This window comes from Mycteria americana, chromosome 1 (assembly GCF_035582795.1).
Source record: "Mycteria americana isolate JAX WOST 10 ecotype Jacksonville Zoo and Gardens chromosome 1, USCA_MyAme_1.0, whole genome shotgun sequence".
Classification (NCBI taxonomy): domain Eukaryota; kingdom Metazoa; phylum Chordata; class Aves; order Ciconiiformes; family Ciconiidae; genus Mycteria; species Mycteria americana.
The window spans coordinates 72,741,949-72,760,782 of NC_134365.1; the positions used below are offsets into that span (position 1 = coordinate 72,741,949).

Sequence of the window (18,834 nt, forward strand, 5' to 3'; positions counted from 1 at the left end):
TGCTACCAGTCAGACATAAGGCATCATGCGGAGGCATGACTTTTTGTAGGATGTCAGCCTGGCGTTATTGATTGATTATCCATGCATTTCTTTCCAGTCTGGCATGACTGGTCTTTGAATAGGGAAGAGATCGGCAGAGGGAGTAGCGGTGTATTTTAAGATGCAAAGTCGTTTGGCGGGGTGATGCTCAGCTTTGTAACACGCTCTGTGTCACGAGGCTAAGTGGTAAATGCTGTGCATTCCTGGAGCCAGTCTATGAAAGGGGGAAGCTGACAGGGCTCCCGCAGCACGAGACAGGTGAAATTGGCTGGTGAGGATATCCTGAGAGATCTAGCTGGTGCCATGTGCGATCTTTTGGCTGAAGCACCGTGTCTGCTGTTTCATAATGAGTCCGGCCACCTAGATGTGCTCTTGAATTCCCAATTGCTCAAGTGTCAAGTAACGGCTGTGGAAAAGAGATTCTTCACTATCTTTGCTTAGCTGGGAGATTAAAGCATTTATTAACTGTTGTGGGTTCTCATTGCATACATTGATGCTGCCTCCATCCCAAACTGGATTGCAATCGCTTTCCCTAAATGAGGCCTGTCCTGGTTTCAGCTGGGATAGAGTTAATTTTCTTTCCAGGAGCTGATATAGGGCTGTGTTTTGGATTTAGTATGAGAATAATGTTGGTAGCACACTGATGTTTTAGTTGTTGCTAAGCAGTGCTTACACTGGTCAAGGACTTTTCAGCTTCCCATGCTCTGCCAGGGGCACAAGAAGCTGGGAGGGGGCACAGCCAAACTGGCCAAAGGGCTCTTCCATACCATATAACGTCATGCTCAGTATATAAACTGGGGGGAGTTGGCCGAGGGGCAGCAATCGCTGCTTGGGGACTGGCTGGGCACCGGTTGGCGGGTGGTGAGCGGTTGCATCACTTGTTTTTTTCCTTGGGTTTTGTTCCTCTGTCTCTCCCTCTTGTTTTCCTTTTCATTACAATTTATTATTACTATTATCGTTATTGTGATTATTATTATTAGATTTTTTTTCAATTATTAAACTGTTCTTATCTCAACCCACAAGTTTTCTTACTTTTGCTCTTCCATTTCTCTCCACCATCCCAGTGTGGGGCGGGGGGTGAGTGACCGGCTGAGTGGTGCTTGGTTGCCGACTGGGGCTAAACCATGACAGGGCCAAACTAAGGAGCTTATGTGAGCACCAGCCAGTAATAAAATGAGGCTGAACGTTTAATTAGTTGTATGAGACACGAGGCTTACGTAGCTCCAACTGTTCTCTGTTGGCCACTCCGGCTTCTGATTTGCAGTTCAAGCATGTTCATTTTGGTCTATAACATCCAATAAGTCTCTGTCCTGAGAGACTCGGCTTTTGTTTCCTGTGTGCCACCTTGACAGGTGAGATCAGCCTCTGCTGACAGGTCCAATTTATACAAACTTTACCTTCAGCATATAGTATAAGACCCTCTTTATTTTTCCTGTTGTGCTTTTTAAAGCTAAGTGACTTTGATAAACTTCTGGTAAAGTTCTAGTTGGCAGGAGGGGTATCTGTAAGTGATTGCCAGGCTGGCGATGTCACTGTGAGTTCAGGCAGGTGATGTGGAGATGAACACAAACAGAGCTACAGATGTTGGAAATAGTCTTTCTCCCTGTTTCCGTCATTTCTAGTGTATAGACTCCTAACAGTGTTCTTTAACTTAGAGACTTCCAGCCATTTTAATTAAATGAAAATAAATTACAGCAGAGATAGCTGTGTATAGCAAAAACAAAATCCAGGGTTCGGTTCACTTCATTATGGTAAGGGACAATACAACTTTAAGTTATTGTCTAGCTTTTGAAAGTAGGTGGCTTAAATCAAATCCGTTTTAGTGAGTTTGCAGAGAAGTCGTAGGAGTCCAATTCAGTAACACTAGCAATGATTCATGACTTGAAAATAAGGTCATTGTTTTAGCAGCCTAACTTAGGAAATCATGTTTTTAAATCCTGGGCTTCCGATTCCTTCCTTCCATCCGGCCATCCATCCATCGTCATCTGATCTGAAATATGAAATAGTAGTGCTTTGGAGTGCTGTGATACTGGCCTGCCTTCAGACTGGTGACCTATTACAGAAAGGTTCCTTATCCCATTAATAATCTTCTCAGCTTTCCAGTCATATAGATCAATCTCTCTGATGTGCTCTCTTTTATTTTTTCTTTCCTTTGCTTTTTTTTTCTTTTTAGTTGAGATGAACAGGGATTTTAAAAGTATGCCAAGATAGTATCTTATTCAAGACATGTTAAAGCCATTTCAGGTATATTCAGTCTTTTGCAGAGTCTCACTAATTACATTTTAGTGGTTCATCTGTGCAGAGATTACTTTGCTATCTTGTTTTATTTCATAATTTATAGTAAATAATTTTTGTGCTGCTATTCCCCATTTAATTTATTTCTTTATAGAGATTTTATGATGTGTTCAGATGTGAAAATAATTGTAGTGGGCCAAATTAATCCCAAATGTAGCTTCACAGAACTGACAGGAATTGTGATAGAGACTTTTGATCCATGTAAATAAATTTTATTTACTATTTGTGTGGGTTTACTACCAGGGGTTTTAATAGGACATCTAGATCCTGCTGTGCAAATCCTAGATTAATATACAACGCACAAGAGAATCCCTAAGGAGATGGTGTTGTTTATAGCCATTGTCAAGTGTCACATGGTTTTTTAAAGGACGAAGTCGAAATAGTCCAGTGCTATAGTTTTGCAGGTTTTTTTCATGAAGCTAACCCCATTCATGTGGGATGTCATAGACAAAACCCGCTATAGCAGTTGAGGGAGCATTGGTCTGGTGCAGGCCTGCCAGAGGGCTATCTTATGTGGGTGCATGCGTGGGCTCCACCGTGCAGGCACTTTTGATCTGATGCATGCACATGCGCCAAATTTGCTGCAGACGTACGAGTCAGTCATCCCTAGATCTGCTTCAGAACGTCCTCTCCCTCGTCCTCTCATCAACATTTCAGTCGTGTTATGAAAGCCAGTCCTGCTCGAAGAAAACTCTATCAAAAATGCTTCAAAGACCAACAATGGAGAACAGCCTTATAGATTTTACGACTGGAAAGGACCATTAATCTAATCTAACCTCGTGTAAAGCACAAGCTATATTTTTTCACTGAGAAAATACTTGCATCTAGACCAGCAATGCAGACAGAGAAACTGTTTAACAGAGAGATGTAAGACTGGTTGCAAATGTTTGCGGTTTAAGACTGTGTGTGCATAATGAAGACGAGTTCTGCTAAATATATATCTATAAGATACTAACAATGTTTTGGTCTCAAGATTTTCCTCAGCAATTCATAGTTTTGTTTGAATCCTGAGATTCTGTAAGTCAGGTGACTCATGTCAGACTCACTGCTTCTACTTATGATTTGAATGGCATCACTATGAATGCTGAGGAAAAAAACTTTAAATCCAATTTTCAAAGACACAAAAGCCACGATGCTAATAAAATACAATTTTCCAAATACGCACAGTATATAATTTTAATTCGGCCTCTTGGGGCATTACTTTCTCCACTCAAATGCAGACAGTGCAACACTGGGCACTTTATGCATAGGCAGTCCAGGCAATATTGTCTTAATAAAGTGAAGCTGGGCTAGAAGGAAACCTTTGTGGAGGGATGAAAACTGGAGAGGTTATATGGAGAGACCGCGGAGTCATGGAGCATGTAGCAGCAGGAGGGGATGAGACAGGGCAGGCTTACCTACAAACACAATAGCACAGTACCTGGCAGAGTGCACTCAGTGGTCTTAGAAGGAAGATACAGGAGCCCCGGGGGGGGGTTGTTTTGGCATGTGAAAGGACTTGTTAGCTAAGAACAAAAGCAGTCCAGTTGTGGCAGCACAATACCCAGAAAAATAGCAGCAGGCAGGAAGAGGAGCACAGGGGGAGCGCTAGGAAGAACGCCTGAGAGTCTACCTTAAAAAGGTAGGCTCCTACATCTGCATAGAAGCTGTGGAGGTGGATTTATGAAAATTGAAAGACACGTAGGTTTTGAACTTGAAATCCTCAAGTCCAGTTCCATTCGTCTGTATTAACCAACACAGAGAACGGGGCATATCAAGACCATACCAGATCTTACATAGAGCGGACTATGGGCTAGCTTAGTACTGCACAGCCAGAAACAGCCAGGCTACCTACTGCTGCACTGCTGGGCTTGCTCATCTATTCAAAAAGACACCAGAGGCAAAAGAAATAGCCATTTCTGAAGTTCAGAAAAGGTTGGTTAATATATTTCTTTTCCTGCTTCACAGAGAACCAGAAGGGAACAGTGGTTCAGCGTTGGCTCAGAAGGAAGTCTGCTTTGTCTGCCGACTTCATTGCCATGACTTCAGGCATGCCCTGTTTTTCTAGATAAGCAGCTAAACTTCCAATCCTTGCTGCTAAATATTTTTGCCCGTTACTTCTTGTGGACAGAATAACTCCTCAGGGGTAGTGGGGAGGAGAAACAAAGCCAACTTGTCCTGAACGTCATGCCAATAAATGTAAAATGTTACTAGAATTCAGGAAAGCGCGTGTGGGTGATGAATTCAGAACCAATTTTACAGGAGGAAAATTTGCTGGAAGAAAAATATACTCCTACAGTACTTTCCAAAACTACTTCCAGCTTTCCTTTTATAAAAGCGCCGAAGCTGTCATGTACCACTCTTGGTGATTAATGATTCTGGGATAGCTGATATGTGGGTGACGAATTAGTAATCAGCTTTAGGCTTACACAGACATCCAGCCTCTTTCCATTTCCTGTCCTACACCATCCAAGTACAAATTGCTTCCAAAAGCGTTTGTGAGATGTGATGGCTTAAATGCTTTGGGAAGAAAGGCGAAAGCCAAGCTTTCCCTAAACCACGGGGATGAAATCTATTTCTAAGCCTGCAGGTGCAGGGCTGTAGGGACGTTCCCATGTACAGGACAGGTATATGCTCCACTGCCTTTGCTGGGCTTTGTCTCTAGCTAGAGTGGGTAAGGGGTGGGGATTTTTGCTCAGTTTTAGTTGGTTCCCATCATTCCTCGCATGGGCCCACTAACTTTTACGCTTTACGAATATCATTATATAGATTTAAACGGAAAATATATTACCTGCCAGCAATGCAATGCCTGCCAATTAAATAAAAAACCACATTATCCTTTCAGAATATTATGAATGTATCCTGCTTTCTTTACTGTGGCCCATGGATCAGCCAAGAGGGATTGGGAAGAAGTTGTGTAGGTAGGCCAAGCCTGGCCAGTCATCCAGGGATGGAAAACAAGTGGAAAAAATCTCTATAAGCTGAACAAAAGTTATTCAGAAAGTAGCGGTGACAGAATGAAATCAGCAGTTTGGCTGACGGAGGGAGGTAACATATTCAAATGGGGTTCTCCCTAGACGGGCACAGAAAAACAGAATAAAAAGCCATGAAAAGAAAGCTCTTGTACTAACTCTAGCTTATAAAGAATTTGGATTTAATTTTATATTCATAAAAAATGCTTTTACTTTAAAAATGAAGGCAAATTAGCTTAGATAGACTATGTTCTCTTTTTGGACTGAAAATTAGCTGAACATCTATAAACAAAGGGTACTACTACTCAGCAGTAGTTTAAATTGGGAAGACATGAGGTCTGTTCTTGTGGCACAGGGATTACTGTTGGATTCCAACATATTTGTTATGAAAGGTGTTTGACAAATATGTTGTACAGAAAGTTGTGTTATTATTTCTTGTTAAACCCTTTAATCTGTCACAGTCGCAGTACTGCCTCAGCTCTAAATTCTAACTGCTAATTTTTAAGTAAGTAATTCCCTACACAGCTGATTTGTGCTGAATAAGAAAAAAGAAAACCAAACCAACAAACAGTGAGTTCTGTTTAATAACATGAGTGATCTGGGAGATGAAGGTGAACATAAATTAAATTTGCCACTGGTTGCAAATGAAGAAAACATTAAAAATAATAGCGGAGACAGCGCAAGATCAAGAGAATAAAAGTAATTTCCAGAACCCTACAACCAGCTTGGACAAATGAAAAGTATTTCCTCAGGGAGGTATAGATCTATATCCCACAGTAATGTGAAGATAAAACAAGCAAATGGTGAGACACGAGGCTGCTATGAGAGATGCCAATGAGAAAGGCCAGATCCTGGTGTCATGGTGCAGAAACAAAGTAGTTCATCTTTGTAAGGCTTTGATAGTAAAATATTTCTCTCAGGACCTTTTTTTTAGAACTAGAATACAAGTTCAAAGAATAGTTCTGAATAGGGTTTCTTGGGAGTGATTGATTCTTCAGGAGTGATTTATTGTTACTAAAACTTAACTTAGTTAAGAACAGACTAACAAGGACACAAGTCAATTGTGCAAATATTTGAGGGAGAAGAAAGCAAGGTTCAAGAGGAATTATTTAGGACATTGAGCAAGAGCGTAAGTAGAAGTAATGAGATGTAATTAAGGAGCAGAAATTGCATACATCTCATAATGAAATGGTTTCTTACAAAGGGAGATGGCAAGCTGTAGAATAATCTAAAGAAAAGTAGAGGGAGCTCTGTACAGTTTGAGAAATTATAAGTAGTTTGGATCAGGCATATACAGACTTTTTTAACTAATTAAGAAACTGAGAAGAAAAATAGTGCAGGGCAAAGACACAGATAACAGTGTCAGTATTTCTTGATGCATTTTTATATCCACTTACTATCTGTGTCTAGGCAAGGAGAGAAAAGAGTACGTATGTGACAAAAAGATAGAAACAGAACAATAGCATTTGCTTGTGTTTCTTTTCTCAAAGGCTATTTTTCTTTCGTGCCTTCTAACAGGCAGCAATGCTGTTAATCCTAAGTGATTTCAAAAGTAAAGTGAAATGGGGATGTTGTCTTAAGTATTTGTTCTCCCATCTGTTTTATTAAAGAAAGAAGAAGTTCTGGGATCTATGTTTCTAAGGGTCCAAATTAGATCAGTCTTATCTCAGCCAGCGTCATAGACTCTGCAACTAAATATTCATCTGAAAATTAAATGTTTCAAGTACAACAATAATACAGGGTTGAAAGCAATGGAATTTATCTTCTTTATAGGCTTGGTGGTAATTCTGGAATAAAAGCTTCAGAGACCTGTTCATGAAATCTGCTCTCTGCATTCTATGCCCTGCACCAATGTTACTTATCCATAGAATAATATGATTTTAAAGCATGACTGAACCTTGATTTCTTTCATCTATGTAAAAAAGCAGTGTCTAAATGACTTAAAGATAGCAATACAGCATGTGGTTCAGGAATCTAGAACATATCTTGTCACCTCCTCCTCTTTCGGAAAAAACTTCAATGTGAGTCTTGCTCAAATCTTTTACTGAAAGTTGTACATTTAATACATTCGCATTTCTAGTTATACAGTCACCTTCTTCTATATTATTTTTGCAGCCTTGGTAACTTTTTTATACCCACATGGTGCCATGTGGAGCACCCAGTAATCCAGTCCTGAGCACTGGTGAAGTATTAGGGGGGTGTCAGAGCTCATGAGCTAGACTGAGAGACACAAGCCATTCTGAGACATCTTCTTCTTTTTTGTTAATTCAGAAACAGTAAACACACACAAAGCTGTGTCATTACTTGCTGGAGCTAAATTCTAGCCCTCCTTGTCTGCTACTGCTGATGGTCGGTAAAAGGCATGAGCCTGTTTTACCTGACAGTTATAGTCACGTAGTTGTACAGACTCTTCCCCATTTCATTTGGGATTGTGTCTATCCTAATATACAACTCTTTTGGATCATCAAGGCAATAAATTACTCTTTTTAAACAGGGCATCAGAGCTACGTCTTGGTTCCTTACTTCATCCTTCTGAAAGTGTTCAATTCTGGATTCAGAGTTCTATAGAAATAAAGGCTTGGAAGGGAAACCCTTATGACCTTCTGGGTATCACAGGCCAGCTTTCATTTTATTTACTTCGTTGTAAGCAGAGTTAGATGGGCTTTTCTCTCAAATAACTGAAGCAGATCAGAAGCATTTTACATTGTTCTTAGGAAGTTCTGAATCTTTTGAGATCCAGCCCGTTTCCCAGAACTGTCTTTCTCCTTACAAGAAGAAAAAATGGTTTTGTTAAATATTTAACAAATAATACTTGTTCATTTAAAAAAATCCCACTGTCTGTGTGCCTTGGTCTAATTGGAGTGGGATTCAGTTTGAAACTAAGATTCATGCATATATGATGTGATGGGATTCAGTTGCCTGATCATGGCTGTTTTGAGTACCGTGAAGTATCTTCCTTGACCACTCCAGAATGGTGCCAGTTTCCTGTAAAGCCTGTCATATTTCCAATTCCTTACACACCTTTTGTCATCTGAGGTGACATGAGGCAGCAGTATTTTAGAAACTGGATCGTAGCCTAGATGCCGAAGCTCCCATTTTGATCAGTGGAGACTTAAGTCCCAATTCGTTTTCCTAAAGATATAGGAGACGACCTGACGTGTCCCATCTGGCCTCCAGCTGCCACTGCAGAAGACAAGGGCCTCAGATAAGGCTTGTGTCATGTATGAGGTTTTATGCAGATCTCTTAAGCGTCTTATGTATCTCATATAGTGCCAGACACCAATGTGTGGGCAATTTAACCAAGCCAAGCCAGGAGATGTCCACAATATAATGAGTTGAATCTTTCTGGCCTCCCTCCTTGAGAGCATTACAGAGATCTGCTTAGACTTTACTGGAAACTTACATACCTACCTCACATATACACCAGGATAGGTCAACACCTCGACATTTTTGCCCAGAACGGGTATGTTTATTGCAGTGCGTTAGCTGTGAAGCTTCCCTTCCGTCTCAGTGACTGAGTGTTAGTTTTTCCCATTTGACAACCAGGAGACCTTGGAGAGTGTCGACTGGCTCACTCTTTAGAGATCTGGTGACTTAGGACAGCTCTAGACCCTATTTTTGCCAGCATAGTTCTCCCCGTTAGGAATGCAGCATACTGTCTTTTATTAACAGCTAGACTGCACGAGGCCTTGCTACGCTACTACAAACAAAGCTGAACCAGCAAACCTGCACTTTTGTTGCCAAAATGCCGTATTTCATTTGGAGAGAAAGGGCTGGAATAAACTACAGTGACAAAAGCACTGCTTTTTCGTGAATTACCAGCACCCGCTGTTCACCCATTTGGTGCACTGACAAGCTACATGCAGAGCAGGCAGGTTGATGAGGACGTTGAAGGTATTGGACTGCACCAAGTGCATAAGCTATATTTGGAGATTCAAATCAATAACACAGATAGAGCACCTCTGCATTTTTATCATAGTAAATGACAAAGCCATCTGGAGGCTTGCTCCACTGATACCACTGATGCTACCGGATTTCTGAAAGGTAGAAAATGCCTGCTCAAAAAATGCTTTCCAGAACTTCCCTGAAACAAAATATATGTTGTTCTGAAACAACGTGTCTTTTAATTTCCTCGCTTTAAATTGAGATAAACTTCCTTTCTTTTTTTGTCGCTTTGCCAGTGACCTTCATGCTAGTGACCTCTGTCACAGTGTGTCTTCTCTGTTTATGTACCTACCCAGCTGCGTGCATGAGATAGGAAAGAAGTTAGGAAGAGGAATGAAGTTGCTCTCAGAGAAGAGGGGGGAAAAGTTGGGATCAGAAAATATAATAAAATAAAACTTGTCTTGCAGAGAAGCAGTTAAATGTTTTCAAATTTTAGGTGAAAAAAGCAGTTGTTTGGGAAAGAAATACCTGATTTGTGCAATCGCTTTTGGCCGGTTGCTTTTGCGTTTTGTCTTGCCAATAGCAGAGAGTGCAGAGTGCACCACAGCAATATAGTGGATTATCTTCTTTTGTAATTATTATTTAATTGCTGCAAATGTGATTTTATTTTGAATTTTCTTTGAAGTAATTTGAAAATATTTTGTGGCAAGAAGACTAAAGGCTTAGTAGCAGAGTAGAATAGAAGTGTTCAGTCCTTTGGGATATGCCAAGCTCAAAGGAAAACAAGGAAGGGCTTCGGTGCCACGTTAGGATTTATGAAGTAACAACGCAACTGCCCGTTCACACAGCAATCACGTTTGTCCTGAAGGTTTATATATCTTATTAATCTGTTTCTGAAGGAACCTCTTGCTTTGTAATATCATTGTCTTAGTGCTGATTATTTTCTCAGTTCTTTAAATTTAGAATTAGCCCAGAGGATGTTACCTTTCTCTAAGGCAGAAGCTGTATTTGTTAATTAAGCTGCAGCTGACAAAGGCAGGGTTTAGCCTTTCTCTGCTAAGTAACACAGGGACTCAGAGAAAGTGAAAGACAATGGAGCAGCAGCGATGGCTTTTCTACATTTCTTACTAGTTTTAATTTAGTCAAGAGACAGCTAGTAATTTATACAGGTTACTGGGGTGCAAGGCTGATTTCTTCTGTGGATTTTTTTTCTAATCCTCCTTTATTGGATAATAATCAAACCTGCCTCATGTCTACACTTAATATATAAACATTTTCCTTTGTAGCTGTGAAGGTTTTTTCTAACCATTTGCTATAGTGATATGGTTTTTAAACGTGTAAGGATATCTCAATATTAAACATTAAGGAATATTTTGTACTCCTTTCTTCACTGTGTAGAAGATAAAGTCTCATGGCAATACATATAAGAGAAAAACACAAGATGAAGGGAAAGGATAGGAAAACTGAGAGTTAGAGCTACTGGATGAAGTGAGTGATTTTCTTTTTTTTTTTTTTTTTTTTTTAATTTGGGGCCGGTAGCTGAAATGGGACCCTTTCTAAAGCCTGGATTTCTCTTTTTCATTGAAGAAGGGGAAGAAAGCAACTGAGATTTGAAAATGTGCAGGAAATTAATTTGGGGAGAAGAAAGGAAGTTATTTATAGAGGAGGAAAGGTGGTATTAGTTAATGCAAGTTACCTTTGATCATTTTTTTTTTTTGTCAAGATGGTTGAAAATGAAAAATGGGAAAAAGAGAACAGCAGCTGGAACTATCAAATGTTCAGGAGCCATCAATCTGTTTCACACTAGGACAAAAGCTGGAAAAATATCTGCATGTCTAAGACTAAGAGAAACTGATGACATGATTTAAATTTGAGGCAATAGTCACCTAAAAAAAAAAAATTATGTCACTTAGGAAGAGGTGAGTTTTAAAAAGCTTTACAATAAATTATCCCTAACATGCATTTTTTAAAAATCATAAAACTTTCCTTAAAATTCATATGAGTAAGGCCCAATATTCATATTGGCTGCTAAATTGCATAGTTTAATGTATGGCAAATTTTGAAGTAGATAGGCTTTTCGTAATGCTAACAAAGGATCCATCTTTAAGGAGAGTTGTGGATGGTTAGTAATGATCAAGGGAGAAAAGTCATTAGGATAATGTAATTCTTGTGGAAAAATTAATTGAATTTCATCCATTATTTCCCAGCTACAGCTAGTATATTTAAAATTAAATTACACAGGACATAACCTGTCTGCGTCGGTTTCTGTAAGTAAATATCAATACTTTTTTGGTTTTGGAAAATAAAATTGGAGTGAAAAATGGAACACAGCCATAACAGATACATGTTTGTATTAGTTTTTCAGTATTGAATTACAGATGTGGAGAGAAGTAAATCCAGAGTATTATTTCCTCTCCCTCACTCCCCCTCATTCTTAAATATTTTCATCACCTTCTGCCTGACTTTAGAAGAAAATAACATTTCAAAAATAAACTGCTTTTTAAAACATACATACAGGCAGTTGTAACTGAGTTCCTTAAAAACATCAGTCATTATCAAGGTCAAGTAGGCAGGTCATTCTCTGAGAAAATTGTTCAGTCGTTGCTTGTTTGTATTTGAAGAAAGCACAGGGAGTCAGCTTCTAAATTCAGCTCAAATTTTTTTATTGGAGATCAAAATCACTGGGGTTTTTTTGTCCATAGGCATAGCAAGGAGAGCTATGGCATTTCTGTTGGGAATTTGGTTTTATACCTTTCCAGCCTTACAGATTTTTATAGCTTGAATTTACTTACAAGCATACACAATCAAAGATTTACGACAGTAATTTAAACTGGGAGTAACTTCTTTTAAAGGAAGTAAACTTCTTTTATTTTTGGGTTAATGAAATTACTACAGAATTAAACATAAATAGAACTCAATCTAAAACTGTTTTTTTCTGCTTGCTTGATCACAAGTACATTCAAGCTATAAAAGTTTTGGAGAGTAGTTAAAGTGCAAAATGGCATTCCCAAGCTACTCTTTGATTTTTCCTTCTGGCCTGGACTATGGACAAAAGTCAGTGATTTCTGATCCATTAATAATAACAAAAGGGGGTTTTGCTGGATTTCAGAGTTACTCATAAGTCTGCTAGAAACTTACTCTGTGTTTATAATGGACCCACCAGAACAGATATTCTTTGGTGCAAATGAGACTGGCATTTAGGCCAGATACTCTTCGTGTTCACCTAAGTTTATAAATGTGCCAATGCAGTCTGAGTTAGCAGTGAAAGGATAATCCAGGGGTTTTGCTCACTAGGTGTCACACTGTAATATGACAGAAGACATCATCTCTAGAAAGACAAAACAGCCTGATGTTTTCTCCATTCTCTTTTATTCCAAAAAATGCTCAACTCACATGTGAAAGCCTGAGAAAGGACTAGTTTGCCCGAAAGCTTGGGGTTTTTGCCTGCTATGTCAGTTGTCTTAATAAAACAATTTCCTTCAAATTTCACCTACTTTAGATTTAAAAAGATATTTCTGCCATGTTAATCCCGCTCTTGTTTTCGTACTATGATTGTCAAACTGCCAAGATCCCTCTTTGTCCCTGGTAGAGAGGGGTCTAGCAAAGTACATCTCCTTCCATGGCCATTGCAGGTCTCGTCTCAATAAATCCTTTGGTGAAACAGGCTCTTCACACGAAAAGATTCAGCTATTATGCCAATCGAAAGGGAAGCCAGCACAAACTCATCATACGAGCTACCCAGACTCTGCTCCTGTAAAGCCATGGCTGATTTATGCCGGCTCTTCCTCAGTAGTTTTGAATGACGAGCGTGTAGTGGGACAGAGCCTTTTTAAGAGTTAGAGACCCTCGTTAGATGGGTTTTGTCACATCAGGAGGCAGGGGAGGGCAGCTGAGAAGTGGAAGATGTGATCTGGCTTTTGAAGAGTGCTCAGCTGAAGCTTTTTGATGCCTTGATGGCATAACAGTGACACTGCAGATGGAAAATCGGGACAATTGTGGAATTTGGAGTGGCCTGTTTGCCTGTCCTCAGCAAGGGAAGATGAAGGGGGGAAATTTTATCTGTAAAGTGGGGTGGAGGGGGAAACCAACACCCAACAACCAGAACTAAGGTCTCTAGTTGGAATTCAGGTGGCTGCAGTTTAAATTACCTCTAACAGTCTGGCTGCTGATTGCTACTATTCATGCAAAGTGGCTTTGTTTTAGTTCTGAAAGATCCCAGAGCAACTGCTCTGCCCTGAGTTTTCTTCTCTGAATCGCTAAAATATTCTCTTTTTTGATTTTCTCTCTTGACCCTCTCCTCCCACTCACCTCTTTCAACATGTGTTTAGCTACATTCAAAGGGATAGTGAGGAATTAGTTTTCTGCCTGTGTTTCATACGGCCACAGCACTACTGCAAAACGCCTTCCTTAGATTTTGGGAGGAGTTGGCTGATGGAGGAAGGTTAGTTAGCTGAAGGCTACCTAATGTGCCAGCGTTGCTAGCAGGGTACAAGGAGCAACTCAAGGGCGTAGTGACAATTTTATCTGACTTTTTTTTGATTCATCATATGCGCTTCTGGATACCCCGGTCCTGTTAAACAATCATACGGCAATCAGCTTGGATTCTTTCCCTGGCAGGTGAATGTCAGACTGAGCTTGTCTCAAATGCCGATGACGCTGCCACGATCCGTGCCTTTGTTGTCCTGAGGTGTGCAGTGGGGCACAGCACTTCTGACTACACCCTGTCCTACCTCGCCAGCTCAAAGGGCAGGAGAACTGCACGGATGCAGCCATCCTCTCTGTTACCTTTGTAGCCCATTACCTGCCATCTGGGCTCCTCAGCCCGGTGTCCTTTGCAGCTGCTGCTGCTGACCCCAACTTTTAAAATTAGCTCTGACATGGTCCCTGGTTAGGAAATACACTGCTGGGATGATTTATAAAGCCTGACGTTTTTTACAGGACTCTCCCTGTACTGTATTTCCATGCTTGAGATAGTGGAGATCGTTGTGCTGGGCCTCAGCAGTTGAGCTGATAAGGTTTTCTTCAAGAATGACACACCCCCCTCCCTGCTTTTTTTTTTTAACCATATTCCCTTTTTTGTCTGAAACAACTAAAATCTGTTGACCTTCAAGTTGCAGTGATGCTTATCTATTCATTGAAAAGGGAAGAGCTTGATTACAGTTAGGATCCTGGTTGCTTGAACTGGAATTTAAGGCTACATTTCTTTCTCCTTCCTGATTCTTAAGAGACTGTTAATTTCACTGTTATTTGTAATCCTTGATTGAAGTTTTAGTATAGTCCTAGATCAATAGAGATGGGCTTTCAAACAGACAGTTTAAATTATAAATCCTGTGTTAACAATATGGTACTCTGTCCTAGGAAAATACCTGTTAGTCTCCCTGCCATTTAATGGCATTCTTATTTTGGCTGTTGAATCCCATCTATCTAAATCCCATGTATATTTTAAATCAGATGTACTTTGGGGAGCTTAGCAATAGTAACATTAATTGTTCACGTAGTGCTGACAATATGTAATGATTTGAGTACTACGTCCTTTGATGCTGTATAGAGTTAACGATAGCAATAATAAGCTTTGCAGTTGACCACATCATTTGCCCTGAAGGATCATTTCAGATAACAAAAAACAGAGATTCGTTGCAAAAGAACTGGTTGCTTACACACACAAGCACTGTTTTGCTTCCCAATAGAGAAGTGATTTATTGCTAGGACACCAGCGGTTTCTCCTATCACAAGGATATGTTGTTGATAATGCCTGTAGAGAGCCTCATGTTTCTAGACACATACTGTGAATAATCAAAATCTGAGAAACAACTTCATTCTGAGCTAGGTGAAATTACAATGGGAAATATAAATGCAACTGCCGGTGTAATGCTCTGGGTTCATCAGTTCCAAACATTTTAAGATCTCTTCTTTTTGCCTGTATTTTCATTTGCGTGAACTGTCAGGTGAACTTGCTGCCTAAAATACTGATAACGCAATTAAAATTACTGATATTTTGATATGCCCCATTTTGCGCTTTCTGATTGTATACTATGTTACCAACACAAAGGTTTCTGCTTAATTATAAGCTAAACACTAAGTGACATATGCTGGGAAGATACCTCTTCCATAGGTTGTCACGATTATGTTTCTTGTGTGTTCTTTTAAAGCCTCTCATACTACCAATGTTTTTTCTGAGTAACTGTAATGTTCCTTTAGAGTAACCTTACAGCTGTTCAGAAGTAATCAAAAAAACACTCCACCCACCAGCAGTAGCTTGTGACTGAGCCTGGTTAACAGATTGGCTCTGATCTCGAGTAGCTACCATAAGATGGAATATCTGGAATATCATTAAGTAATCTGAACTGGAAAATTAAAGAGAGTCTGCAGCTGTGTGATGGGAGAGATCGGAAAGACTGTATTATAAGAATCCTGTTCTGCCCATATTGCTGCAGGAAATGGTCCTGGCTCTTCTATAGCAATATGCTTTACCAAACACCCTTAGAAACAATCAGTTCTCCCCAGCATCAGCACTGCTACTTACAGGTTAAAATCAATAGGAGCTTACTGGCTAGAATCCAGTTTCTATGCATTGCTCTGGAAAATGGAAGGGCTAGACTTTGTATCAGATTAAGCTGAGTTAAAGTAGATTGAGGCTTAAGGGTTTTTCCATCAGAACGTAAAATATTAAAGATAGGCAATTTTACCTTGTTCTTGTATTATTTAATTTCTATTTTGCTGATTCAATATTAAACTGAATTCTAAGAATTCCTCTTGTTTACTGGACTAGCACTCCAATTTAGCCAAGAGAATACTGAGAATGTAACTTGTTTCTGTGTCTGCTTAAAGTCCAGATTTCATTTGGTACTTTTTATTTGTTTTCATTGCTAGAACATGGGCATTCATATTTATGACTGTTTTGTTTTTCAGCGCCTCCCAGATGGCTCTGCCCCAAGTGCCCACGTTGAATTTTATCTTCTGCCGGATCCTTACGAGGTCAGTCGAAGGAAAACAAGAACAGCTCCAAAAAACTCTGACCCTACTTACAATGAAATTGTGAGTATCTTTCACTTTCTTCCACCATTCTTACTTGTTTGATTTTCTTTGCCCCCTCTTGAAATAATAGAACACCACAGTATTTACAGCTGTTACCATGAGTATGATCAAAAAGAAGGAACATATCAAGCTGAACAACAAATGGGGACAATCTTCTGCTTTGCATCTTTCGCAGAAGTGAAACAGTCTCTTTATGTCTCTCTCTTCAGGAAGGCAGTTGCATTATTCACACTGCTCTCTCTTACACCATAACCACAGTTACATGTTAGCCGAATGAGACCAAGCATCATTGCACCAAAACCTAGGCTGTTTTGAATGCAGATTTCTCCACTAACATGAAAGCACTAATTGAAGGATGCTGTCATTCAAATTCACGTGTCCTAAATTCACTGTCCTAAATGATAACACAATAATAAATAGCCCATTTCTTTTTATGTCAAAATGCTAGCAGTTCACAGCTATATATAATTATTTCACACACCACTGAATTGCTCGCGCCTCTGGGGTGAAAAAAAACATTAGTATGGAGAAACATTTACGACAGAATGGGAAGTGGCATAAACTATATTCTTTTGTAAGGGCAGATGAGACTCAAACAGTAGGTGGGATTGGAGATTATAGTTATTACATATAACAAATCTCCTAAAGATCTCAAAGCAATTTACAAATGCACTTTGAGCAGGCTTTGAAGTAGAAGGCACGGAAAATATTACCACTCCACCCTGTTTCATAGATAAGATATGATGAAGCTTAAGTTAGTCAGCTGAGACTAAGAGTCCTTATCGCCTAGTTTCCCAGTCCTGGAGTTTTAATATTTTTCTTTTTCTTTTCCCACATCTATTTGATTACAAAAGTTACCTACTTACACTGATGACTTGCAGCGCTTCTGTAAGTAGGCTCCTCGAGTAGTATTGCTGCTAACAGCTGAGACAGATTTCCCTCCCTATGGTTCTGCAGTGGAATAACAGGGAAATAGCCTTTATTTTTTTCTTATGTTCTTTCCCTTTTTCACATTCAAAGAGACAGTGGAATGAGTCTAATTGGCCTGTCTAAAGAAATTCCTTTACATTTGAAGGACATTTAAAACAAACAAATATAATATGGTTATATAATAACATTTATTGTAAAATATCCAAAATGGACTACAGACAAGAACGAGCCAGCAACACTGGAAGACAATTATCTTTCTAACCATTATTAGATCAAGTTGAATGCAAGAAAATCCAAAATCCTGTCTGCAGTCAGTAGTCACTGGGAGGAGATTTAATTGTGGTTAAGGAGCATTCCACTGCTGTTAAGAGAAATTCTATGAAAACTTTAATACCTTTTACTCAAAACTTACAGCCTTCTTCACAGTCTTTCTCACCAGGAACTGCTAATCGCAGTGGGGACATATGGTTCCATTGAACTTGGACATTTCAAACCCGATGCTTGTGCTGTTAGCAGCTCTGTTCTTCCATATGTGATATCATTCTGTATGCATTTTCTATCCAAGGCTGGTAGACTGAGGCAGAAGCCGCCCCAGGGAAGAAAAACTACTAAAAATATGTCAGCTGTCTTTTAAGTTACTTACTGTCCAAAACGCTGTGTACAGAAATGTACTAGCCTTTTTTATGAGTTCATAAGTTTTTATTAAAGCCAAATAGCTGGAAGGAAGCTGTATATTAATTTCTCTCTGTGTTCGAGACTGAGAAAATTCTGAAATGTGCTTCTCTTGGGTATTTTTGGTTTTAGTTTTATACTTTTATTGCTTATGACTGCCTACAGCAAATTATCAGCCTTGCAAAAGTGCATTTTATTTTTTATTTTTACTCATGTGTGTGAGAGTAAAGATGTGAAGTCCAGGAGGGCTGACAATAGAATGAACTATGCCAAATGTTTTGGAGTTGCTTTTAACAAGCACTTCTTTTTTCTCTTGTTCCTTTATTTGGATTTTGCAGTTTGTTGCATTCACACTGGTATAACATCGCATTAAAAAATGATGGTTCAGAAAAAGAGGAGAAAGAACACAGAAAAATGGAATGCAGTGTGAAGAGAAAAAGAATAACATACCTGCTTATCAACCGCTGTTAGGAATAAATAAGATTTACTTGGGAGGTTCCAAAGTAGTTTACTGAAAACTAAGAAAGTAACAAAATGGAAAATAAATCTGAATGATTTATGTTCAAACTCTGGCCAAGAAAAGTCACAATGACCAGAACCAACTGCAGTGGGATCTTGCTCATATGTGTAGCATTTTCCCTGAGACAGGCTTCGAGGTCTCAGTCGTCCTCAGTTTGTCTCCTGAGTGCCTGCATGTACGCGCACCCACAAAATGAGCAAACCTCCAAGACAAAGCAGAGTGCGCATTGCCATAATTAAGCCAGAACGAGAGGCAACTCTCTCCACCCTGCCCTTGGGGTGCGGCCAAAAGTGAGCCAATATCCCTGGGCCACATCAGTCTGTTAGTGTTATTGCGGTTGCCCCCGGAGCAGCGGGGACACTGGCCTGCAACAACCGGGGCAGCGCAAGCAAGCCTGGTGGAGGGGGAGGAGGGGAGCTGCCCCAGGAGCCACAGCCGCTCCCTCCAGCACCGTGCGTCAAAGCTAATTTGGACAATTAAGAGCAAATCTAGGAACCGTGCCATGGC

At 39.7% G+C, this 18,834-nt stretch overlaps 1 protein-coding gene across 1 annotated transcript in view; it reads left to right on the forward strand.

Annotated features, from left to right (window-relative positions):
* Positions 1-18,834, forward strand: part of PIK3C2G (phosphatidylinositol-4-phosphate 3-kinase catalytic subunit type 2 gamma) — a 222,599-nt gene that overhangs the window by 198,012 nt on the left and 5,753 nt on the right. Inside the window, 1 exon segment of the mRNA XM_075505608.1 lies at positions 16,080-16,205. Within this exon segment, the coding sequence (XP_075361723.1) occupies positions 16,080-16,205 (126 nt within the window).